The sequence below is a fragment of the Hyperoodon ampullatus genome (assembly GCF_949752795.1).
Source record: "Hyperoodon ampullatus genome assembly, chromosome: 15".
NCBI lineage: Eukaryota > Metazoa > Chordata > Mammalia > Artiodactyla > Ziphiidae > Hyperoodon > Hyperoodon ampullatus.
In genome coordinates this window covers 5262604-5288954 of record NC_136928.1, presented here as the reverse complement: position 1 = coordinate 5288954, position 26351 = coordinate 5262604, and the positions used below count along the sequence as shown (strand labels likewise).

At 39.4% G+C, this 26351-nt stretch overlaps 1 protein-coding gene across 3 annotated transcripts in view; it reads right to left on the bottom strand.

Moving 5' to 3' along the window:
• CTNNA2 (catenin alpha 2) overlaps positions 1-26351 on the bottom strand; it is a gene marked incomplete at both ends in the record, with an annotated part of 1045594 nt that overhangs the window by 798800 nt on the left and 220443 nt on the right. For all 3 annotated transcript variants that reach the window (XM_079721197.1, XM_079721198.1, XM_079721199.1), the window contains 2 exons: positions 12115-12381; positions 17064-17183. In XM_079721197.1, the coding sequence (XP_079577323.1) occupies positions 12115-12381; positions 17064-17183 (387 nt within the window). The remainder of the gene's footprint in view (positions 1-12114; positions 12382-17063; positions 17184-26351) is intronic.

Genomic DNA, 26351 nt, shown 5'->3' with positions numbered 1-26351 from the left:
CAAATATTAAAAGCAGCAAGGGAAAAACAACAAATAACATACAAGGGAATCCCCATAAGGTTAACAGCTGATCTTTCAGCAGAAACTCTGAAAGCCAGAAGGGAGTGGCAGGACATATTTAAAGTGATGAAGGAGAAAAACCTGCAACCAAGACTACTCTACCCAGCAAGTATCTCATGCAGATTTGATGGAGAAATTAAAACCTTTACAGAAAGCAAAAGCTAAGAGAATTCAGCACCACCAAACCAGCTTTACAACAAATGCTAAAACAACTTCTCTAGGCAGGAAACACAAGAAAAGGAAAAGACCTACAATAACAAACCCAAAACAATTAAGAAAATTGTAATAGGAAGATACATATCAATAATTACCTTAAAAGTAAATGGATTGGTTGCTCCAGCCAAAAGACATAGACTGGCTGAATGGATACAAAAACAAGACCCGTATATATGCTTCTACAAGAGACCCACTTCAGACCCAGGGCCACATACAGACTGAAAGTGAGGGGATGGAAAAAGATATTCCATGCAATTGGAAATCAAAAGAAAGCTGGAGTAGCAATTCTCATATCAGACAAAATATACTTTAAAACAAAGACTATTACAAGAGACAAAGAAGGATACTACATAATGATCAAGGGATTGATCCAAGTGGAAGATATAACAATTGTAAATATTTATGCACCCGACATAGGAGCCTCAATACATCAGGCAAATACTACCAGACATAAAAGGGGAAATCGACAGTAACACAATAATAGTAGGGGATTTTAACACCCCACTTTCACCAATGGACAGATCATCCAAAATGAAAATAAATAAGGAAACACAAGCTTTAAATGATGCATTAAACAAGATGGACTTAACTAATATTTATAGGACATTCCACCCAAAATAACAGAATACACATTCTTCTCAAGTGCTCATGCAACATTCTCCAGGATAGATCATAACTTTGGTCACAAATCTGGTTGGGAAACTGGTTGGGAGTAAGACAGGACCTGCCTGGAGGCTGCATTTGCACAGTGAGCATATTTTTCTACTTTAGGTTGTGTGATTGTTGGGGTATATTTAGGGAGTTGATGGAGATGGTAATGATAACAGCTCCCATCCCATTCTTCGCCAATACAGCTGAAATCAAAAGACTTGTATTCCTCCTTTGGTTATGAGAATAATTACTTGTGTTGAGTTTGAGCAAAATGTTTGATCTCTCTGGAAATCACTTTTTACATTTATAAATTGGCTTATATGGACTAGACCAGAACAAGGGGACTTTTAATACTATTAATCTTTGATTTTCTGAATTAGAAATCCCTGTATTCGAAATTTCTATATTAGAAATTCTCTCTGACCTGTAAGTGTATGTTCTGGTCTGGGAAATATAGGTCCATCCACAATCTAGAACATGTGGAAGTCCTACTCCTCATCACAACTGAAAATCCTGGAAATTTTCAAGAGAATATTAGTGATAGAAAAGCTGAGCATTAATCAAAGGTAGGATTCAACACTGTCTTTTCACACTGCTTTATTTTTCCCTGGTTTTTGTATTACATCTTTAAAACAAGTAGCATGTCTTGTTAATTAATTGTGCTGAAAAGATATCATGTTGTTAAAAGAACATGTTAAAAAGTGATAGATTCCTTTACACTGTGGTCCCTGGGTAGAGCAGGAACCATAATTTCATCCTCTCTCCCCACCCCTTTCTCTCAGTCTCCCCTCTTCCTTCCAGGTGTACGATGAGCATCTCAGAGACCCCCAAACCTGAAGAAATCTGATGCTTAATGTGAAGCTAAAGGTGGCTTTCACTACATCAGAAACGAGTAAAGCAAAGAGAATTTCCAAATAAACACAATAAGAAAGCTTATACACTCAGTGTTAGCACTAGACTTACAAGTTCTCACTTTAAGACTCATCCTTCAACCAGGTGGTTATTTAATCTCTGCTTGGGTTTTTCCCCTGTGATGCACAATTGCCCACCTTTCAAGATTGCTTTGCTTTGGCAACATGGATGCAACTAGAGATGATCATACTAAGTGAAGTCAGAAAGAGAAAGACAAATGTCATATATCACTTATATGTGGAATCTAAAATATGACACAAATGAACTTATCTATGAAACAAAAACAGACTCACTGATATAGACCTAAAGAACGGACTTGTGTAGGGCTTCCTGGGGGCGCAGTGGTCGAGAGTCCACCTGCCGATGCAGGGGGCACAGGTTCGTGCCCTGGACCAGGAATATCCCACACGCCACAGAGCGGCTGGGCCCGTGAGCCATGGCTGCTGAGCCTGAGCGTCCGGAGCCTGTGCTCTGCAACGGGAGAGGCCACAACAGTGAGAGGCCCGCATACCACACACACAGAAAAAAGAAAAAAAAAAAAAAAAGAACGGATTTGTGGTTGCCAAGGGGGAAGGGTGTGAGGGAGGGATGGACTGGGAGGTTGGTGTTAGCAGATGCAAACTATTACATATAGAATGGAGAAAAAATAAGGTCCTACTGTAGAACACAGGGAACTATATTCTATTTCCTATGATACACCATAATAGAAAAGAATCTAAAAAGAATATATATATATATACACACACACACACACACACACACACACACACACAGACATATATATATATATATATATATACATATATATATATGAATGACTTTGCTGTACAGCAGAAATTAACACAACACTACTAAACAACAATACATCAATAAAAAATACTAATATATATATATATATATATTTTTTTTTTTAAAGATTGCTTGGGCTTCCCTGGTGGCACAGTGGTTGAGAGTCCGCCTGCCGATGCAGGGGATGCGGGTTCGTGCCCTGGTCCAGGAGGATCCCACATGCCGCGGAGTGGCTGGGCCCGTGAGCCATGGCCACTGAGCCTGCGCGTCCGGAGCCTGTGCACCGCAACGGGAGAGGCCACAACAGTGAGAGGCCCGCGTACCGCAAAAAAAAAAAAAAAAAGAGAAAAGATTGCTTATGCTTTGGTCAAACCTTCTTTGGAGGCTGTTGTGCATGATGGTGTAGATATGGCCGCAGAAGAGTGAATGGTATTACTGTATCTATAACTACTGTCAAGTGACATTAACAACTTTTCAATCAGGTACTGATCCCTAAGACTTTTCTAGGGAACAGCTTTAACACTGACTTTGGGTAGAAGATGTCTGGCTGATATTTCTGTTAAGAGAGGAAGAAGAAAAAGGTAACTAGCCTACCGTGAGTAGGCACCTATGAATGTTCATCCCATAAAATTACTCTCACAATCTTGAGGGGTCAACATTATTACCCCATTTTATAGATTCAGAAGCAGAGAAACAGAAGGAAGAGTTCTGTGGCTGGATTCAGACAGGAGCTTGCTTTGTTTGCCCTACACCATGATGTCGCATTGTCCACCAGAGTGACTAGCATAATCAGGAAGATGAGCACGGGACTAGTGCCCTCATTTACATCAGCTGCCTGCAAATTTTTCTGCCACACGTGCATCTGTGGGTAACCATTTCCCTACCACCTTAGTTCAATGAATGTGTGTAATAAGAACAAGACAGGGTGTCAGAGAACATTTGGAGAAATGAACAATGGGACTCAACAGGTTATAGTAAAGTTTCCCGAACACGCTGCTGGAGAAGTTCGGGAAGTATGTTAAGGAATTTATTTGATGAGAAATCCAAAGGAGTGTTTTAGGAGGAGTTGTGTGTGTGTGACTGTGTAGTTCACCACAGAATCAAACTAAATCTTATAAATGAGTACCAAATACATCCTCATTACTGTACCATAGGAAACACACAAGAAGGGGAAGGTATAATTCTGGAGGGCTAAGTACAGACAAGCACTCTAATACAAAAAATCATTAAAAAATAAGACCAAGGAGGTAAGCATTTTACATAAATCACACGTTTCACCACTAAACAGTTCACTAGATAAAAGGACTTGTTTGGTTCCCAAATTTTATAGTATGGCTAATAAATAAATGATAATCAAAATGATATTTGTCATCACACATTTAGACAGTTTAGAATATGATAATCAATTATGTCAATATTCACTGTTAGATTTAGTACTAATTATTTGAAATAAAGGTGAACTCAGATCCACAGAATCAGTCAATATTCTTAAAGGAGAAAATTATTATCTTGGGGAAAATATAGATTCTTACATTTTCCCTTGTGAAAAGAAATAAAACTTGATTGGAAATATAATACTTTTGATTAAAGATATCATGGAGGCAAATAAATGAGATTTGAATCACAATTTTCAAGAAGGATATTTCAAATATCATTCTGTTATTTTGCGCAATGACTTTTTGGAGCTCCATGTTTGCTAATTGAAATGTAGAAGAGAAATTAAATTGTTTTGGGATATTTCCTTGGTGTAATTATAATAAGACATGACAGAAAAGTAAATGATGCTATCAGGAAATACTCCTAGACTTATAACACCTTAAAAAGCTAAAGTTTCTTGGAAGCAAGCAGACATGGGAGGCATCAATGTTCCAGAATAAGATTTCTCAGCAATAAATGATGATACTGGATAAATGGGTCCCTGCTTCCTGGCTCAGGATGATACCTTGTCCCAGATGTTGGCTGACTGTCTCACGCTCAGCCAGTAGAACCACCCAAAACTCCACCCTGCCTTGAGCATCTCTTGCTATAAACTCATCTGCATCTGTATCCATTTTTACCACCTTCCCAGGGCTACAAACTTTTCCAAAAGGGATGAATGCAACATCCACTGTATAACATTAGTGTACAGAAGCTGTCATAAGCAGATTAACAGTTCTCTGAAGGCAGGCTACACCCTCTCCATATTTACATCCCCTGAGTTTGGCCGCATAGTATGTATTTAGGTTGTGCTATGTTTACAGGTAGACAGAAACCCACTGGAGTATGGTTTAATGTTCTATTTGGCCACCAGATGTCAGTGTGTGATAAAGAATGCTAAAACACCACCGAATGTTTCTAGCTAGGAAGGATTAAAAGTACATTTTGGTGAGTTTAATTTGCCAGCGTAAAAAAGGGCAGATAGATTCAGAGAAGATATGAGAATTGCTGAAACCTACTAATCCTGTTATTACTATTACGTCCTACCACATGGGAAAATGTCTCCACTTTTTTAAAGTGTGTGTAAAAGTTTGTTGTTTTTTTAAAAGTAAAATAAACATTAGTAAGCACACACTAATTGGAGCTCAATTAAACATAAATAGCTTAAACTAAATTAGAAAAATCTTAGATATCGTAGAATTTGGAATAAAATGTTCAAAATATATATCTATAAATTACTAGGCATTTCATAATTAGATTGGGAGGAATGTAAGTTTAGTAAATTAAGAGCCAGAAAAAAGAAATCAATGCAAGAAAGTTATATTACATAAAAAAACAAATATCCCACAAAAGACTGAAAATTCTCAAGACTTCACAACTGGACCTGTAAAAATGTTTGGTTTTTTTACATAATTAAAGCTTACTACACAAAGCATTAACTCTTCCGATAAATGAAAATAAGAAGTACAGTCCTCAAGGCCCGATGTTTCTACTCCTTCAACGTGGTTCAGATCCATCCACTTCTTCCCATTCCTGCTCCCACAATGTCCTCAGACATTCATAACCTCTCACCCTAATCACTCTAGCTGCACTGCAGCCTTGACCTTTTCCAATCCATTTCCCACCCTGCAACCAAAGAGATCTTTAAAAACACAAACCTGACCTTGCATACATTCCCCTGCTTAGATCACCAGCAACTCCTTAATGCCTTCAGGTTGAAGCCCAGCCCCTTGCAAGGCCTACAAGCCTCTAGGAGCTTCCTCCAGCTCACCGACTTAGCCAGATTTCTCCCTGGGCTCCAGAACCAAATAGCTTATGATTCCTCTACCCACCACACCTCTGCATGCAAGGATGTTCTTTCTGTCTGAGAAACAGTCTCATTCACACTCATCATGTTAATTCCTACTCATGAACCACGCCCCCCAGGAATTCTTCTCTGATTTCCCCCTCCCTAATCTCACCCCTGCCACACACACACAGAAGGTTAGGTGCATACTATTAGATAGGTGCATACCACAGCATTTAAGCACTGCAGTAACTAAACCTGTTCTGTAATCATTTCTCCTTTACACCTTTATGAATGATCTTAGCTCTCCTGTGCCTAAACCTTATTCTAAGGCTTAGAGACGCTATCTCGGTAACTTAAGGTCACACATCCTTTGTTACTTACAGGGCTTTAAGTAGTAGCCAAGACATTTGAATCCAAGTTCTGGGCTCTTCCCAATGTCCTAGGCTACTTCTAAAAGCCATTAAGTGGAAACTGCTTCATAGGAATAGAGCAGAGAGCATTATTAAGGAGTACTAATAAACGTATTAAAGAATAACAGACATAATAACTGTACAGATATTAAGCCTTCAAAAATATTGGCGTGAACTCAGACAGTCAGAAGATGGCTGAGCTTGCCTGCTCCATCTTTTTAGCACCTGAATTAGCAATCTGAAATTGCTTTTCAAAAGTTAAATGGCCCTGCTTACTGGCTTTTATTTTTATGCATTTGTCCTCCACTTTGCTAATTGCTTTAGAACATGAGCTACATCTTGCATTTTCCTTACCAGTGGGTTTACAGTATTTTGATGGGACCCTCTCCTCTCCCCTCTCCACCCTCACTCTAATGTAAACAAATACATAGAAAACTTATGATCTTCTTAACCCAATATGGGGGCTACCAGATGTCTGCAGTCAGAATAACTTTACAGAACATCAGAGAAGGAGATGAGGCCTGGGGTGAGCCTCTCTGATAAATAACTATGTTGATTTCCACAGCAAAAGGGAGGGTTAGAACTGGGAAAGGACTGAACAAGATGCTCTGTGAGATGTACTTCTCCAAGGAGACCCTCCTCCTTGCCTGATGTTGTAGAGACCATGAATCAATAAAACCCTTTAGGAATCCCTGAGCCAGCCAGAATTCTGGTTCATGGCTCCTTAAGGGACTAGCACTTCCTCAGGAGCATCTATCTGGGCCTGGTAACAAGAATAAGAAATAATTATTTCCTATTCAAAAATATGAAGAGTGGTATCTGGAGAAGGAGGTCAACAGAAAAACTCTACTTCTTCAGATTCCTTCAGCATAGATCTCTGAGGTCATGTATTTGGGCCTGTGACCTAAGTGATCTACATAGCCCTCCAGCTCTCCACTGGAGCTATATGCCAACCCTGGATCCCAAACCCTAGTCCAGGGTTGTTATTACTCTCAGGTACCCAGAAACCTCTTTTCATGTCCCATCAATGAGCTGGGGTCCTGCTGTGAAGTGATTGCTGTCACCTGGACTCCTGTTCCTTCACCTCTTTCTTTGGACTAAATCTCCTAGAATCTGAGTACACCCCCTGAGGACAGCACACAGTTGGAATAACCCTATAGGGAGTAAACACTGGAGCAGGAAGTTGCTCCTCGGGGTGTGACAATTCTCTCCTACTGCAGTTAGCCTCAATCCCTTAATCTTGTCAGATTACAGACCCTTGCCATCCTCATCCACCTGTGATACAGATGTCTCATCATTCCTCATACTCACACTCCAACATTTCCACCCACTGAACGCCAGATCAGTGAGAGAATTAGCACTGGATCAAGAAATGAAAATGCATTTTAAAAGAAGGAGAAAAAAGGAAGAAAACCTAAAAGATAGAGGGGAGGTATGAAAAATTAGGCAGAAATAAAAATGGCAACTTACACAGAGTTGGTATGTCATGGTGACATTTCAGCTCAATGTGGTTGAGACCAGGCTGTCCTACTTCTCAAGCACAGATATTTAAACCTTGCAAGTGAGAAGTAATACAGTGAAAGAGAAGGTATAGTTAATACTATTCAATGTCCCCCTCTTTCCAAAGGTGAAGCAGTCAAGAACTAGAAAATAAGAGCACAAAGATTTCATGAGTGAACGGTCCCTAGAGACCCTCAGACATAGTATCACAGATGAGGGGCAGGAGTAGAGGGTAGACGACAAGGCTGAAAGAGGTAAGAGCTAGTCAGCGACCAAGTAGATTAGAATCTACTTCTTAACTCCGTAAGGAAAAAAAAAGAGTGAAATATGAGAAGATGGTAAATATGGTAGTCTAACATTTTATTTCATTTTCTTTTTAGATTGTAGAATACAAATACATTTTTTTTCTATAGGTCGAGGGAACCAAACAAGCAGAGTAGGAGAAATTAAATGTAAAAACAAAAGAGAATTATGAGTCAAGCCAATTCCCAGGGAAATGGGAAAAGAAAGAAGCAAAACCACAAGTAGAATGCTTAAGATTAGAGGAATTTGAGATTAAGGTTAGAGGAATTGTCTGATTTAAAAGAAAATAATAACTGTAAAAGCAAAACAGCTATCAATTATGAAGACTGGATCATGAATGGTGTCAATTTCCATCTTTCTAAAGTATCTTCATCTACAAAAGAAAGCTTCAAAAAACAAAAAAACTCTCTTTTCTTTAAAATAATAAAGAAATTCTTTAGGAATAACTTTTCATTTTCCTTTCTCCCATTCTTGGAAGTTTTCTAGCAGTCAAAATTGACATTATAACATGATTTACTTCTGAGCGGTCACCACATTTTTCTAAATTCTTTTCAGTATCTCTTAGTAGATAGCTTCACTAGATAAAATTACCTACCTCAAGTTGCCACATTTTAAACAGAGGTTGATTTTTCCATTGATTAGCAATCATTTTATATTTTGCTGTTGTATCATTAGAGACTCTCTTGACAGTTTCAAGTTGTTAAAATACTGGGTTTTTTCTTTCAGTCTTTTACTTCATAAATCACTACATCAACTCTTCATGTAGGCAGGATAGTAATGCCAGAAAATAGGTCACCGAGCACTGAGCCATAATTATAACTATATAATTATATAACTATAACTAGGTAGAAATCAATCCTATAATTTTAGACAAATGAATACAAAAATACTAATTTTTGCCTTGTTCTTAATCAACTAAGAAACTCGAAGCCACTTGTGCATCCTACCTCCCAGTAAAACTGGGTTTAACACAATGATGACTATTATTATGAAAGGGACTGAACTTCAAATTCAACATTAGGGGATGACTGAAAATATATTTTGTATTTGTATGGTTCTTTTCACTTAAGAATCTCAAAGTTGCTTGACTTTTTCAAATCCTTATTACATTGGCAAGCCACCAAACCAAGCACCGGTAAGGGATATTACCAGAAAAGTAAATCACCGGAAGTGTCAGTGAGTTTCCCACCCAAGGTAATATCAATTTGTTTAATATCTGAGAATAGCATTTAGGATTTAAGACAAATGCCTGTGAATTCTAAATCAACTTCAAGTCAATACGCCTGGGAAATAAAAAATACCGAGGTATTCATTATGCAAATATAGAACAGAAATGTATAATTCTGTTACAAAGAGAAATGGAGCATTATTTTAGTGAGAGATTTTCAAATATCATTAAGGACTGTCTAGGTTTGCTGGTGTCAGAAATGATAAAAAATCTACAACTGGTTAATTATATTATATTTTTAAATAATAATATTTTACTAGCATTACTACTTTTGAGAAAGTACTGAAATTAATTTCATTTACTAAATAACTGTTTTTTGAAAACAGAATAATACAATATTACTTGGTTAATATACTTAGCTAATATAATATACAATTAGTTAACATATAAGATACTGAGTTAATATAAGTAATAAACATCACTTAGTTAATATTTATAATGACACATAGCAATATATAAAGTTAATAAAATATAATTAGTGAATTAGTTAATATGCCACTTTAAAAAAAAATCTTTGACTATTACATTCATATGCTAACCTCCCAAAGCCTATTTGTCCATAATGAGAAGATACCAACCTATTAGAACAGTTGGAATGTTTGCCAACATACTTTGCTAGTAGACTTTTCCCACATGGCCTAAGTTTTATTTTCTGAATCCAAAGCCATAATAACCCAATGATGCCTCAGTTGTTAAATTCACTGCAGGTAAAAGCTCCTTTTAATGAAAATGATTGAGATACAAAGAGAATGGGAAGCTGCAGTCACCACGCTCTTGGGCAGAAGGTGGCAGCAGCTGAAGAGTCTGTACTATCCTTCAAGAGAGTTCTCTGCATGCTGCATACCTACTCTATTACCAGGTCCTCACTCAGGCTTTATTGGTTACTTTTTGATTATAAAATAAAATATGATTATAAAAGTGTAATTGTGTCAAAATCTAAATATTCTTTAATTTTAAAAAGCACCATTTCAAAAAAAGAAAGCATCATTTCATAAAATAATTTTGTATTTGATGTTGTAATTTTCTCTTCTGTTTAACTGATGAGACAATTTTATTCTAATGCACTCAGTAAAAATTAATGTGGCATTGTAATGTGTTAATATCTGAGTGCATGACCTGCTCATTTTTGTTTTCTTAAATTATGGGCTCATTCATTCTTAACCCAGAAAAAAAAAAAGGAAAAAAATGTTTTATCATCACTCTGTCAAGTTCCAAAAAACACGCCCTAGAATTTTTATACAGATTGTCTGAATATTATAAAAACTGATAGGGTCAATAGTTTTTCCTACCTGGGATCATGATATCATTTACAAAAAGTAAAACTTACCCCTCAGTAAAGTAATATAATTTTCTATCTTAGATCCTCTACATTTGTATCAGGATTATTTCTAACATAATAAAGAAATTAAATTAAGTTAAGTAGTGAAATAAAGCCAACAAATTATTTTTATTGTTTATTTTGTGAACAGGATCTCTTTTCCATTATTCTATTTTTTTTACATTATGGAAATCTAGTAACTTCTATATCTTTATTTTAAAATCAATAACCTTACTGAAGTATCTTATTAGTTCCAATGAATTTTCTGTTGTCTCCTAAAACTTTGTGAATACACTACATGTTAAGGCCTAATTTCTGTGGTAAATACTTGAAATTTATTGTATTTAATCCTTATTTTAGGAACTTTGGAAATAATATATATATATGGTCTGAGTTCAATATATGTATATTTTTTGATTAACTGAAAAAATAAAAGAAAGAAGAGAGATGCCTGTGAAAACTGGAAGGAATTATCTGTGTATAAAGTGTTATAATTATCCTTCCTTTATATCATCCATCTCCATACCTTTAAGAATCATTTGCTCCTGGTTCTCTTTTCTAGCAGGCAGCCAGTCATCTCCTGCCAAAAATTCATGTCAACATATCCAAAAGCAAGCTCATCATCCTTCTCCACAGCTGTTAAGTAACCAATTTTTCTCCTATGAATTCCTGTTACATTGTATTTTATCACTTAAAGGGTTTCAGTACATTCTGCATCCTTCATCACCTCTAAGGGAAAATATAACTCTTAAAAGCAGATACTAATTATTTATAAATGTTTTTAGCTCACAACACATGTAGGCTCTCACTGAACATGGGATGAACTCAACTGAATTCCACCTTCTCAAAGGTGGGCTGTATCCTGGCCCAGGGCCAGTGAGAGCTGTCATCCCGGGCTGTTGATGACATGCGTCCTTCCCACTCATTCAGTTGCCATGACTATGGCACAGTGAGCCATCCTTCTATTGCTTCCCTCATTGGGACACACACCTAGAAATAGTAGGTTCAGAATGTGGGTCATTCACGGGACGAGCAGAGGTGCCACCCTGTGGGGCTGATGCGAGGAAGACCGGGATCCCGGATGGGATGAGAAGGCAGTGGAGTCTGCTTGCCACTGATTGAAAATGAAGAAATTGAGAGCAGTTCTTCACCCAAACACAACACGGAGGCAATCCACATCTACACTGCCTATGACATTTGCCTCTTTAATAATAAAGATAATCCTGCAAATGATAAACTCTCCCTAAAATAGCCTATGGTGTAGGAAAGTTACAGTGTTCAAGGTTTCTACCTGCATGGGATCAGGTCCTCTTTAACACAGTTGTTAGTTCCTTTAAAGACCAGTAAACTAGGTTCTACCAAGATGTCGGATTCCTAGTAACTCTCACATCAGGTAGTTTAACTTACTATCAAAAGCCTCAAGAGAGGTCAATCTATGTATATTATCTTGGTGGCCCTTCATCCCAAAACCTTTTTTCAGTGAAAACACATGCCCTTCTGGGTATATCACCCAGATGCTTACGTCAAATTCATTCAGAGCCGCAGCCAGCTCCCCGATGCCCGTGTGGCCTTTGGCTTCGTCGGTGGGCGAGGTAGCTTGAGCAGCATTGGAGATGCCGGCAATTGCCTCCTGCACTTGTTTGAACACGTAATCTCGGTTGGCTCTGGTGGCGGCAACATCTGGGTGGCGGAGAAAGGCTTGGGAGGCTGTATACAGCATTGTGGCGTTCTTCTTTAGAGCCCCTCGGGCGGCTGCCATCTCATCCCGACAATGAGGGTCCTTCAGCTCCTGTGTGTGCAAACCACAAACCCGTCACTTCCATGAAACTTGCCATGGAAGTGTCTGTAATAGAGCTTAAAGTCACAGATATCTAGGACCACTGAATTTTAGAAACCATCTCCTCTCTCTTCTCTCTAGCTGCCAAGACTTTGCACATGCTGTTCTTTCTATGTGAAATATCTGAGCATCCCTCTTCCACCCTATCCTTTCCCCTGATGGGGCCCATCCTTTGAGAACCTACTGTCCATACAACTCTTTAAGCTACATCCCCTTCTATTTGCTCCCACAAGACACTCTTTTCTCCTATCATTAACACTCATCAATGCTTTATTGTATTTCCTTATTTAAGTACATGTCTTTCTATTAAACTGTATGTCTAATGAGAGCAGAGAGCCCTAGCTATCTTGCTCAGTGGTTCTTTAGGCAACAGCACAGTATCTGGCCCATGAAATGCATTTAATAAATATTGCTGCAAGAATGTAAAAACTGAGCCACCAACAAGGTAAGTGGCTTGAATCGATCAGAGTTAGTTAGCAGCAGATGGAAAACCCAAACTTCAGTTTTCTGATACTGTGCCTGACTCCACATTCAATTACAATCACAAACATGGGAAATAGAACTCCTCTGATTTTGCTTAGTGCATCACTGCCACTACATTATCATTTTCAGCATAGGGTTCATTTTTTTTTTTTTAAACTACTTTTGATGGCAGATCACTCATTTGAGTTTAGGGAATAATAAAAAAAGTAGATCAAAGATGATTTGCTTTCTTAGTTTTGGATGTCAAAATAGTAGCACTGGAGAGTCTCTTTATTTTCAGCCTTAAAGGGTATTGTTAAGAAAATGTTCACAGCATTTTTGGAAATGTTAAAGGCAGTACTGTTCTCTGAGAACCATGTAGGAGTGCCAGCTGAGTACCTCTGGGAGAAAATTTCTCTAGCTTCAAAATCTATCATTAGAGGGTATTTGAACCACTGGGGTTCTATTCCTATTTGTTCACTTGGTACATGATAGATGGATGACCTGGAAACAGTGAATTACCTCTCTCTTCCATGGGTCAAAATAATTCTGAGACAAGCACATTATATTTGATATCTAAGATTGTCAAGACAAACTGACATTAAGTAGTAAATAACTAAATGAGCCATCTATCCCCCTTTGCTTAAGCACTAACAGATCTATGCCAGCCAACACAATTTCTAAATTGGGATGACTTCTTTTTCGCCCTAAAGATCAACACAGATAAATGGGGAACCAACATGTGAGGGTATCCTCTACACTGGTCAATAATCTCGGCGGTGCAGGTAGAAGTTTCCTCCCAACTAGTCAGGAAGGGTCTTATTAACCTCCAGAACACCTGGTCCAGAAATCTTAGATTCCATTCTGGTATATATCTATACTAAAAAAAAAAATCTAAATATGAAAGTGAGAATTAGGGGGTGGGAAATTCTTTCCATAAAGATATTTTTAGAAACATTTTAATCACATGAAAAAAACCTGTAAACAATGTAAATGCTGATTTATGAAGAATTGGTTAAGTAGACTATTGAAGTTTTTTCATTTGATGGACTCTTTATGTGGATATTAAAAGAAGTTTCTATAAAAATAATAAAATGAGTAATATTTATAAGATAAATAAAGAACATTTTACGCCTATTTGTATGCAGGGTATGATTGTAAATATGTTACAATATGAAGATAAACAACTGAAAAGCAATATACCAAAATGTTAGTATGATGCTTCTGTGGCTGTTAGAGTGTTATACAATTTTTTTTCTTCTTTTAATTCTACTTTTTTTCCTAAATTTTCTTGAAAAAGTGTGATATAGCAATTAGTTAAAACAAGGTTAATGAGATAAAAATAAATTATATTTATGAGCATTCTCAGATGAATATCTCATATATTACTGTGGATTTTAATACCAGCTACATGCTGATGACTTGTTTCCATCTCCAAGCCACATCTCTCTCCTTTTGACATTTCTACATGGATTTTACAATCATCTCAAAATCAATGCATCTAAGTATGAAATCTTGATCTCGAACCCTCACTGGTCCCTTTCCAGTCTTCACCCATAGTAAATTCCTCACCATCTACCCATTTGCTCAAACAGAACCTCAGATGTGAACTGGTTGCTGGAACTCCCTAAACTCTCACAGACAATTGCACAGCAGGTCCTGAGTGTTCTATTTTCAAAATAAACGTGGACTTCCTATGCTTTTCTCCACCGGTACTGCTGCTAAGCTATTTGAGACCACCACTGAGGCAGAAAAGACACAGCCGGGCCCCAGGACAGCCTCCTCATGTACAGGCATTAGTCAGAAGGCAAAGCTACCTCCTTGTTTTGCCCTTACTGAGGCCGTGATGAACGGAGGAATAACATCTAAAACAGAAACTTTGTAGCATCTGAGCAAGAAACTCTGACCATGAAAAACCATGGAGCATGTGCAATAAAAATGCACAGGTTGCTGATGACCCTATAGGACCTTCCACCTGTGGCACTCAACTAGTAAGGGACAATTTAAGGGAAAACAGCTCCTAGAGCGCATGTAGGGTGGCTTCAGGAGACAAACGCACAGGACCAGAAGCTGATGCAACCTGGTGCAATCCAGGCCACACCTCGACCTTCTGCTCAAAGAATATTTCCCCCTAATCAAAAAGACCCCCACCTATTCCAAGTGCTAAAAATAAGACAAAAAGGGGATCAACAACCCTGGGTGGCACCCCTCACTCCAGAGGACGCCGACGCTCCACTCTGAGTGTGTAACTTTTGCTTCTGTCCTGAATAAACTGTGTCTTTGTTCTCTTTGTGCCTCAGACTCAGTGTGTGTATTTATTTTTTCCTCTCCGTTTTGTGTTCCTCACCAAATTCTTTCGGACAAATTGAACGAGAGCCTGAACTTTTGATAAAGATTTTCCAGAATCACCAGCATCGCTCACCTAGATGACTTCAGCCCCCTCCCAACTACAACTCGTCTCTCCTCTTCCATGCTACTCCCTCTTTGCAACGTACCTAGAATAACATTAAACTCTAAATATGAGACTTTGATACCAAACTCTGAACTATTCGACTACTACCCATTCACTTACAATAAAATCCAAACACTTTGCAAGACTCTGAGTGTCCTGGCACCCACCGTTCTCCCCAGCCTCCCCGTTGTTTCACTGAAATCAAGATTCAATGTGGGTTTTTTTGTTGTTTTTGTTTTGTTTTGTTTTGTTTTGTTTTTTCAGTTGTTTAACAAGCTAAGTGGCTTTGGGGCCTCAAACCTGTGCTTCAGAGTAACTTTGGTCCTAACCACATTACATTGTGGGCTACCACACAATATTCCACTTGAACAAAGGATTCTGCTGATAACAAAATACTTAAAAATAATTGCCTGAACTAAAATCATGACTGTGTGCCCACCACAAAGGACACTGGAAGCTCTTTAGGGGAAGGGACTAAATCTTGGTCAAGTTTGTAATACGGGTGTCACTTCAGTCTGGCACAGATGAACACTCAACAAATGTTCACTAGAATTCTCCTGTTGGTCACAGAGAACCTTAGAAAAAGTCACTAGGAAGTGCCCAAAATGTCGAAGAATCCTGAGAATAGTCAAGAAGATGGGTGAATAGGATTTTAACTAACCTCTCCACATTTAAAGATGTTTTTTCTAAGAAGAAAGAAAAAGACACACTCATTGGAAACAAAATCCTAATGGTACCTACTGAACAAATAGAGCTGGCTAAATGGAGAGTGTCATCTTGAGACAAAAAGGAGGCAAAGAAAACCCCAGGTCAACCACCTTCATCAAAGTGACTCACTACCTGTACTCTCCCTCCCCTGTCCATTCCCTTCTCTCTCTCTCTCTCTCTCTCTCTCTCTCTCTGCCTTTTCTCTATTTTTCTTCATGTTTACTTAATCTCTTTGATAAAAGTTTCACTGTACATACTACACACTTGGGGTGTGTATATGTACGGTGTTGTCCAAAGAGCTGGGAGATAAAAAGTGAGGGCTAAGGACAATACCCAGGGAGTGGCTACAGCATCACACCACAGTTTGATATTCTTTATATTTCAATCGGGAGCTTTTCTAAGTGTGAACAAAAGGTTAGAGTGTGGTCAGACATAGAGAACAGGCTTGTGGTCGTGAAGGGTGAGGGTGGTGGGGGAGTGACGGAGTTTGGGGTTAGCAGATGCAAACAATCACACATGGAGTGCATAACAACAGGGTCTTGCTGTATAGCACAGGGAACTATGTTCAATATCCTGAGATAAACCATGATGGAAGAGAATATTTAAAAATGTATATATCAATATATGTATAACTGAATCACTTTGCTGTACAGCCAAAATTAACACAACATTGTAAATCAACTATACTTCCATAAAAAAATACATATAAAAGTCAAAAGAGAGAAAGGTTAGAGTGTGGTAGGGCTGGCATGGTGGTTCCCACCAGTGAAGCAGGTGGTCTGTGACCTACTGTAAGCACGCAGGTGTCCGAGAGTATCCAGGGAGTACCAGTGCTGTACGGTAGGGCCAGAACGGGCCCGAGTAGGAAGATGCCTTTGTGATCACAGGTTCCTAAGACATCTAATGATCTGATAGCCAACAGATGCAGCTGATTCACTGTCCAGGCCTACAAAACTACAAAGTTACTTAAACTCACTCACTTTCTCCTCTATATTTCCAAAATCTTTCCCACCTGTTGTCTTCTTGCAGCTACATAGTTAAGTTTCACCATCTCTTTTCCAAATTCTTTAAAGCGATTTGCAAGGTCTTGCTCATTTGTAGCATTTTTGACAGCTTCCAAGGCCTCCTCCACCTGAAACGATAAAAAAAAAAATCCAATATATTTATAACTGGATAGAATTGCAATATTATTAAACATGCTAGAAATGCTAGTTTGTTAAAAAGAAAATATTTATGCATTAAAATTTAAATAAAATAATGGGATAAAGTACCCCAAGAAGCATTTATAATCAGAATAAATATTTGTTCAACATTTATATATTTTGTATGTAAAAGATAATAATTGCTGAACTCCTGAAGCATATAAAATACTACATTGATTGTATTTTGAGTTATGGTTTTGATAAGGGATATGGACTTTTAATTTCAGGTAGAAGAATAAAGGAAAATATACTTAAGAAACATGGAATTGAAAAACAAAGTTTAGAAATCTTCAGAGGAGGAAATGTTTTGCAAACAAAAACTGGAGGAACTCCTGGGCTGCAAAAAGTTTGCAATAGCTTAAATCTGCAACCAGTCTTCTTGGCATCACCTCTAAACCTGGGACTAAAGGGATTGTAATTTTAAGCTGAGTTTACACCTTGCCATCCAATAGAAGAGAAAATATTGAGCCTCGAGAAGTAAGTGAATTTGAAGTTTTGTTGCCATGTCAGGTGGCATCAACTAGGGTGAACAGAATAATGATCAGTGGAAATAGCCAAGAACATAGTCGTGAGTGAATAAGGCACAAGACCGAACTATGTTTGCAAAATCAAACGTTCTTAGTTTTGAAGGGAGTCTGGTAGAGAAGCCTCAACTAGTACAGGCTTCTGAGAGTAGCAGTAGAAAAAGAGAAATAGTAGCTCTGAAAGAGTAATGAGAAATACAGAGAATGAATGGGTCTACTGCAGAATTCCAAATGGCTCTTGTAGTTTAGACCAAATCAAACGACAGTATACAGACAGTTCATTGTTTGACAATGCGGAAATCCAAATGACGATTAAAATGGCTAGAAAAACTCATAGATTAACATAGGACTATAGAGATACACCTTTGTGTAACCTGACACAATCACAAAGGTGGCTAATCCAACTTCCTCACCAAGTTCCACTGAGTGCAGGAAGAGAATAGTGTCTATGAACCAGTGATCATGGATATCATCAAATCTTTTCCTCCACAGATATGACAGTACCATTAAATTTACTAAATAGGCTAACATTTCATTAAGGAAAGAGTTGCAGCAAGCAAAGGAAGTTATTTAGAATGATGGTGATGGGGGGTTCAATCTAGACTCCAGATAAAATTAGGTTTCCATTCTCATCTTTTATGGAAGATAGAAGATCTTTCTTTTGTACTTATTTGCATTGTTCCTGAATGATTGTGAAGAGGAAAGGCTACATCTTGCTCTTGGAATGTCTGCAGGTGACAGGGACCTGGGAAGAGTAGAAGGACACAGATGGCAGGCTGTGTGATGGTTCTGAGAAGAAGAGTGGTGCTCATGGGGGACGTGTTATAAGGGGAGGTTTGGGAGACTCTGTGTGCTGGATTGGGAAGTCACTTCCAACAAGCTGATAAAGGGGGCCCTTAGAGGCAGCTGCCGCATCCTTCCTTGTAATAAATGCCCTCCTGACCTTGGACCCTACAGATAGTTATTCTCCTCCCATGGCCGGCCTGGGCTGACGAACACCAATGTAAGAACCCTCAGCTCTGGCAGGTCTTCCTGTCCTTAATACTGGAGCCTGAGTTCTGGGGATGGGGATAGCTGAAAAGGGTGAACTTCTAGACAGGATATTAAAATTTCCTCCCTATTTGGTGGATTTAGATATTATTTTCAGAGCTTGTCCCTTAAAACTCTTAAAATCTTGAGTCTTCTCAGCGTTTGTCTGAAATAGCCCTTTTACCCCCATTTCCAAAGCAAGCCTACTTGTCACTATTATTTAGTCGACAGCTCTGTCAAATTGTTTAAGACAGACCCTTTGAATCAATCTCCGGGACTTCCCTGGTGGTCCAGTGGTTAAGACTCCATGCTCCCAATGCAGTGGGCACAGGTTTGATCCCTGGTTGGGGAACTAAGGTCCCACATGCTGCACAGTGTGGCCAAAAACAACAAATTAATTACATTAAATTAAATCAGTCTCCAATTTTCCTGACTGAAACTGCACTTACTTATTTTGATGTAAAAAATGTAGTCTGAGAATTCATACTTCTTAAGTATGAATACTTTTTAAGCACCTCCTAGGAGCTAGGCAGGCATACAGGGATGGGGACAGCAGGAACAGAGGAGTCTGATTCACCTCCTGGACCGTGTGATCCTGTTCTCCTGTCCACAGTCACTGCCCATTCCAGTGTTATAAATCATTGTTATGATCATTTCCGTTTGGACAGACTGACCTCATTCCAGAGTCCTTCAGCCGATATCCAGTTGATTGGATTTTAAGTGACACTAATGAAACTAATAAGTCATACAAAGCTCTCTTGTTAGGATCTGGATTTATAGCTAAATTTAAAAGATGTTACCTTGGAAATAGGAGTTGGCCAAGTAAATGAATGAATGAAGACAAGATTCTATATATAACTACTTTACTTGTTGAGCCATATACTCTGGTTTGACCATGGATATCTCAACAACATCATACTTTATCTTTCTGCCTCCTAAAGATAAGCTGGGCTTCTTGATTCAATTTTCTGTTTCCTTGTTCAAAAGTGAAGAAAATGATTTCATCAGAAAGCAAGAATGATTAAGTGCTAGCATCATTTATTCATAAAGTGCCATGCTTTATAAAGTACAATAATACAGCTTGATACATTTCCAAAGTTACTTTCAGCTTGTACAAGAAAAATGACAATAGCCAATGTCCCTGACTACTTATGATGTAGCAGACATTGGTCCAAATGTTTTACATATATCTAATTTAGTCCCCCAAAACAGCTCTTTGAAGCTGATAGTTTTCTTGTTTCTTCTTTACAGAGGAAAGACTGCAGCCAGAGGGGTGACACAGCCAGCCTGAGAGGTCTCACGGCAAGAGAGTGCAGGAACCAGAGCTCATATTTTTAACTTCCAGGCTGTGCTGCCTCAGTTTCCTAAAAAGGATGGTTTTGTAAAGCTGCTGGAGTCCAGTTTGGATCGTACTGATCAGCTGATAATGAAGATTCATTTTCACTGGACTGGATCATTTTAATCATCTCTCATCTCTCAATCTGTCTCTTTGCTTGGGCCCACCCTTCTTCTAATTCCTTCTCCAAATTGCTACCAAAATTATTTGGCTAAATCACGAAGCTGATTCTAATGCTTAGGACTACTCAGCAGTCCCCCATAATCTATACAGAGTCTAAACAAATGGGTAGAGTCCAAACTAATTCTCATGATAATGGAGACACTCCACACCCTGTATCTCTCTGACTCTGTGACTGCCCCTCCCAACCTCACCCTCTGCTCCAACAACAGAATCAATCAACCATATTACTGTGAAGCCCCAAGTCCCTCCCTCACTCTCATGCCTTTGTTATTTCCTCCCTCTGTGAAGCTCTCAGTAGGTGAAATCTCGTGTCCCACCTGGAACCATCTCCCTTCTTATGGCAAGAGCATCCCAGTTGGGAACAGTGAACCACTCTCTCCCTAAGCTCGTTATCAAATCTAAATTTCATACTTTCTGCCTGCTCTGTGAACACGTAGCTGGGCCCTTTACGTCTTTTTTCTTTTCTTTTTTTAATATTGGCTATATTTCCTGTGTTGTACAATATATTATTTTCTTTTCTTTTTTTGAAGATGTTGGGGGTAGGAGTTTATTAATTTATTTATGTATGTTTGCTGTGTTGGGTCTTAGTTTCTGTGTGAGGGCTTTCTCTAGTTGTGGCAAGTGGGTGCCACTCTTCATCACGGTGCACGGGTCTCTCACTATCGCGGCCTCTCTTGTTGCGGAGCCCAGGCTCCAGACACGCAGGCTCAGTAGTTGTGGCTCACGGGCCTAGTTGCTCCATGGCATGTGGGATCTTCCCAGACCAGGGCTCGAACCCGTGTCCCCTGCATTGGCAGGCAGATTCTCAACCACTGAGCCACCAGGTAAGACCTACATCTTATTCCTATGTTAAGCTTTGTAGGGAGAGAGTGTTTGACAGGCAACAAAGGAGGAAGGGGTTTTGTTTCCTGGTCCTGGAGCACTCCCTGGGCAGGCTTGGCAGCAGAGGTAGCTTCTCCAACACCAGGTGGCCCCCATGGGTGATTCTGTAGTGGAATACCTCTAGTGAGACATGTCTCCATGCATAGTTTTCCTGGACACCCTAAAGGGCATAGTTCTAGCAAGTTCTGTTGGCTTGTGTGGCACTTCAGTGGCCTCTCTGTCATCCAGTGACCTAGGAACATCTGGATCTTGGCCCTGGTTTGGGGTGGGCTCTCTCTAGTGTGCTCTATCTCAGTCCTGGGGGGAGCGGCTGCTCCTTCCATCTGCCATTCCTAGATTCCCTAGAGCTCTCTTTACGTCTTCCTAGACAATTCCTTGTTACTCTAATCTATTAGAGCTAATAATTCTTTATATTAAGCTTTCCCTGTTCAAATTACTGTGTAGTTTTGCTCTCATTACTGGACAGGACGATACCTCCCCCACTCTTTTGATGGGGCCAACCTCTTTCCAATCACCTTCATCTCTTAGCCCCCAGCTTCAGGCTTGGGCTTGTGACTCCAGCCTGTTCAATCTGTGGTTGAACAATTAGTTCAGGAAAAGGCAAATCTCATTCAGTTCACTGAGTCCCAGTCCTAACACCTCCCTCTCCCAACCACATCACCCGCCTTCACATTATCCCAAATCACCCAACAATACAATTTGCTTGAACTGATCCCATCCTTGGCTTGGGGGGTGATGAGGAAGAGGAACAGTGCTGACCAAACTAAGAAATCAGCACATCCTACGCCCCCTCTAAATAATTAACTCAGAGATGTATACCTGATTTAGAGGCCAAAATGACTAACAAAATTGTAAAACTTTTATTTGAACTGCTTAGGAAGAGAATTTCCTCTTTTTTGCTAACTATAGTCTAGAAGCATGTACTCTTGAGAATATTTTGCAGCTACCGTGAGATTGTGAGAAAAGGGCCTACAGAGAAGAGTGTCCTTAGTGAGGAAAATGAGATAGAAACCTGGTCCTTGTCACATGTTTGTACCTTGATCAAGCTTTGCCTGAAGCTACCTGCCTCTGGACTTTTAGTTTGGTGAGCCAATATATTCCCTTTTGGAAAGGCCAACTTGAGTTGGGTTTCTGTTATTTAAAATGGAAAACATCCTAATTATTATGTTTTCCTTCCAGGTGAGACCATAACAATATGCACAATTTTCACAACATGTACTGCACTCTTTCTTAATGTCTCCCCCACTACCAGCCTATAAAGTTGTGAAGGCAGGAGCTGAGTCTTATTTACCTTTGGAGTCATATATCTTGGCACAATGTCTTATACATAGTAGGCATCCAATAAGAATCTCTTGAAAGGATAACTGAATAAATAAATAAATTCCAATAAATGCCAGCAGAAGTTAATACCGTGACAGCTCTGATGAAAAACATGTGCTAAGGACCTGGGCAGTAACTTCTCCCTTTATAATCAGAGACAAGGATATTTTATACCTTGATTATGTGTAGCAGAAATTAACAAAATATTGTAAATCAACTATACTTCAATATATATATATTTTTTAAAAAGAGCCACATCAGAGTTGCAGGACAAAACAGCAGACTGCTGAGAAATAATGTCACTGGGGACTCACTAAGACCATTCAATGCTAATGTCACAAAAACCACAGGCAATATTAAACTCACCCACCAACAATGGGGCAGCAGAATTAGATTTGTCCCCTGGTAGCCTCCAAGATAATCTGAATTTCCTGAGAAGTTGACTAAATGGCTGTGTTTTCTCATTTTGCTATTGACTTTCTAGAGAGAAATTCTGAGATAATCGGGAACATCATTATTCCAGGACTCAGCCTGAGTACAGAAAAAAAGTATTGTTTCCTCTGAAACACACATGGCTAGGTGAGTTTGTGTGTAATGACATCATCAACGCTAAGAATTGGACAATATACTCTGATTGTATTCATTCAGAGTTTAGGGAAAATAAATATCACTCTTCTTGATCACTGATTGAAATGTAGGAGTCCTTTCAAAGCGTGAAGTGTCACATCTCCATCTAATACACTGATAATGTCAACTGATTGCAGGATACACGAGGCGTCTGTAGGGAATCACTCACCAGCAACTTCAACAATACAAGTGATTATAATCCAGTCGTTTTTAATGATGTCTGATGTGCAAATGATTTCTTTAGCTTCGCCCAGGAACAACAAATTCCCCCTTTGGCGATAACTCGGCTTTGAACTATATGCCACTCACTGTTCCATCACTATCCTCCTGAATTCAAAATAACTACAGTAGCAAAAACCTTCAGCGGTCATATGAATCCTTAATATATTCAAAAGAGAGCTCAACATTAAAACACACACACAAATACTTGCAAAATAGAGCAAGTAGCTTAATACGAGCAGCTAGAATATCTATGTGTTATGTGAAAAGATGGACTCCTCAGCAGGCATATAAACTTAAGTTTGCAAATGTAATTTTAAGGTAGCAGAATGCAAAAACCTACACACTGCCAAATCACACAACCTCTGCAGAATTCCCAGTTCTTTACTCATTTTCAGAGGGTGAATGAGTTTTGCTCAGGATTACTCAATTTGCCAACAATTACCTAGAGGGTGCAGGGCACAAAATGAAGACGGGCATTTTAGGAGAATAAATTGACTCTCCTTCATCTGCTCAGTGAATTATTGATGGAAAAGCATGAAAATAAGTTTCTGATAAGAAGGCAATTCCCTCCATATTCCTGTAAGTTACTCAGAAATGAGAAAAATCAATATCTGGAAAGACGGCAATAGAGTTTTGGCATATGGCCTAAAATATGAAAAGTAAAATATTATCTGAAACGCTTAAAGGTAAAATACCTTTGCAGTGGTTAACACGGCAGGAAGCTACAGGACTCCTTATACTGTGTTAATCAACGTTCCGACCCCAAATCAAGTCACTGCTTTATTATCGTTAGAAAGAGCCTGCCACTCTCTTTCTCTTCTATGTTCTATCATCAATTTGGTAAAGAAACTCATTTTATTTGGAAGAAGTCTTGATAAAAGGATAGATGATTATTTCTAACCTGCTCCATCAAAATACATAAAGATATTTCCTTCATTTTGAGTTAAAAACAAGTAAGTAGATGCTGGCAGACAACACTTGTTTATGAGAGGATGTGCTTCTTTAGAAAATGCTAAGCAGAATTATATACCATGTTCATTGGCAAAGAATTGTTGACACATTGTCTTTTTTAGGGGATTGGAACAATAGTCCCATCGTTTGAAACCCTGATTGACCTGAACCCAAGTATGACACATGCCACCTGAGTAATTCAGCGCTAGCACCAGAAGCTGCAGTTCCCCACTTTCTCCAAAAGAGGGCAACATTCCACCACCGCTGTACCCTGCAGAGGCTGCGCTTTCAGCAGAACAAATGTGTTATTCAGTCTACAATCATTTTTAATTTTACTACTGACAGTCTGACAGGACTACTTAATATTGCTGGGTTGACCTTTCCATATTTTGTGCTAAATCCTTTTTTTTTTTTAAACCTCTCTTAATCTGCTATGTCCGGAAGAGGATATAATTGACACCACATGAAGACAGGCTGCAGTGTGATATTATCAGCCAACAGCACTGGTCAAAACAGGTGGATAGAGGCAGGATTGCAGGCAGCAAATGGTGCCGTACATCACACTACAGGCCCCGATTGCACGAGCACCCTCCACGTGTGGGCCATTCGGGGAGAATATTTAGCCTTCATCACTCCTCAAGAGGGGCTTGAAATGGCCTTCCACGGCACAGAGAACATATAAGATGTAAAGTCAGTTTCCTTAGGTTCAGTCCTATTCTCCTGGTAAAGGAAGACTGTCCATCTGGGGAAAGATCTTTCTTAAAATGTTGCCTTTGAAGACTAAGCAGGCTGGAAGAGAAAGGTAACAAAACTTTTTCTCCAACACACTTGAGAACAAAGTCATCTGTAGCCTAAAAGACGGGGCTGCAGAAATAACACCCAGCACTGCAGTTCCGGGATCTGACAATGGTGACATAGCCGCCATTTACCAAACACTTACTTTGCACCAGACTCCGTGATGAATGCTTCATAAGGAATTCCCCCAGTTTAAACCTCCCCACAACTCTAAGGGCTGCACAATCATTAGCCCCCTACTAACAGATGAGGTGTAAGACCTAAGGAAGTTTCATTTATTATTATTATTTTAAATTTATTTGTTTATTTTTGGCTGTGTTGGGTCTTCGTTTCTGTGCGAGGGCTTTCTCCAGTTGCGGCGAGAGGAGGCCACTCTTCATCGCGGTGCGTGGGCCTCTCACTGCCGCGGCCTCTCGTTGTGGAGCACAGGCTCCAGACGTGCAGGCTCAGTAGTTGTGGCTCGCAGGCCCAGTTGATCCACGGCATGTGGGATCCTCCCAGACCAGGGCTCGAACCCCTGTCCCCTGCATTGGCAGGCAGACTCTCAACCACTGCACCACCAGGGAAGCCCTATTGTTTTTTTATACATATATTTTATTGAAGTATAGTTGATTTACAATGTTGTGTTAATTACTGCTGTACAGCAAAAGTTACTCAGTTGTACGTATGCATAGATTCTCTTTTTTAAGGCTCTTTTCCATTCTGGTTCATCATAGGTTATTGAATCTAGTTCTCTGGGCTCTACAGGAGGACCTTGCTGTTTATCCATTCTCTGGATAATAGCTTCCATCTGCTAACCCCAGCCTCCCATCCCATCCCTCCCCCACCCCCACCCCCCTTAGGCTACCACCCCTCTGTTCTCTATGCTGTGGAGGCTTTATGTGGTGGGTTAAGACAGGCTGGCAAGTGGACCCCAAAGCAAGACTAGACGTAGGCTGTCTTACTCCAGTGGCCATAAGGTTATTCATAAAGTTACACTGCCCCTCAGTATCCTGTGAAATAGGTAGTCTCTCCTCATACTGCTCACCTCATCCAACTTGCAAGAGCCTTCCCGGGCTTCTGAGGCCTAGTCTCTGAGAAAAGTCTGAGAGAAAAATTCCCAAGCAGGTTCTGCTTTGTGTCCCCTGGTTCCTCAGGAACCTGAACAGAAACCATGAAGAGCTACCCCTGCTTTGTGGTTTATGACCATGCAACTCAGGCTGGGGATGTTGGAATTTGAGACCTTTCAT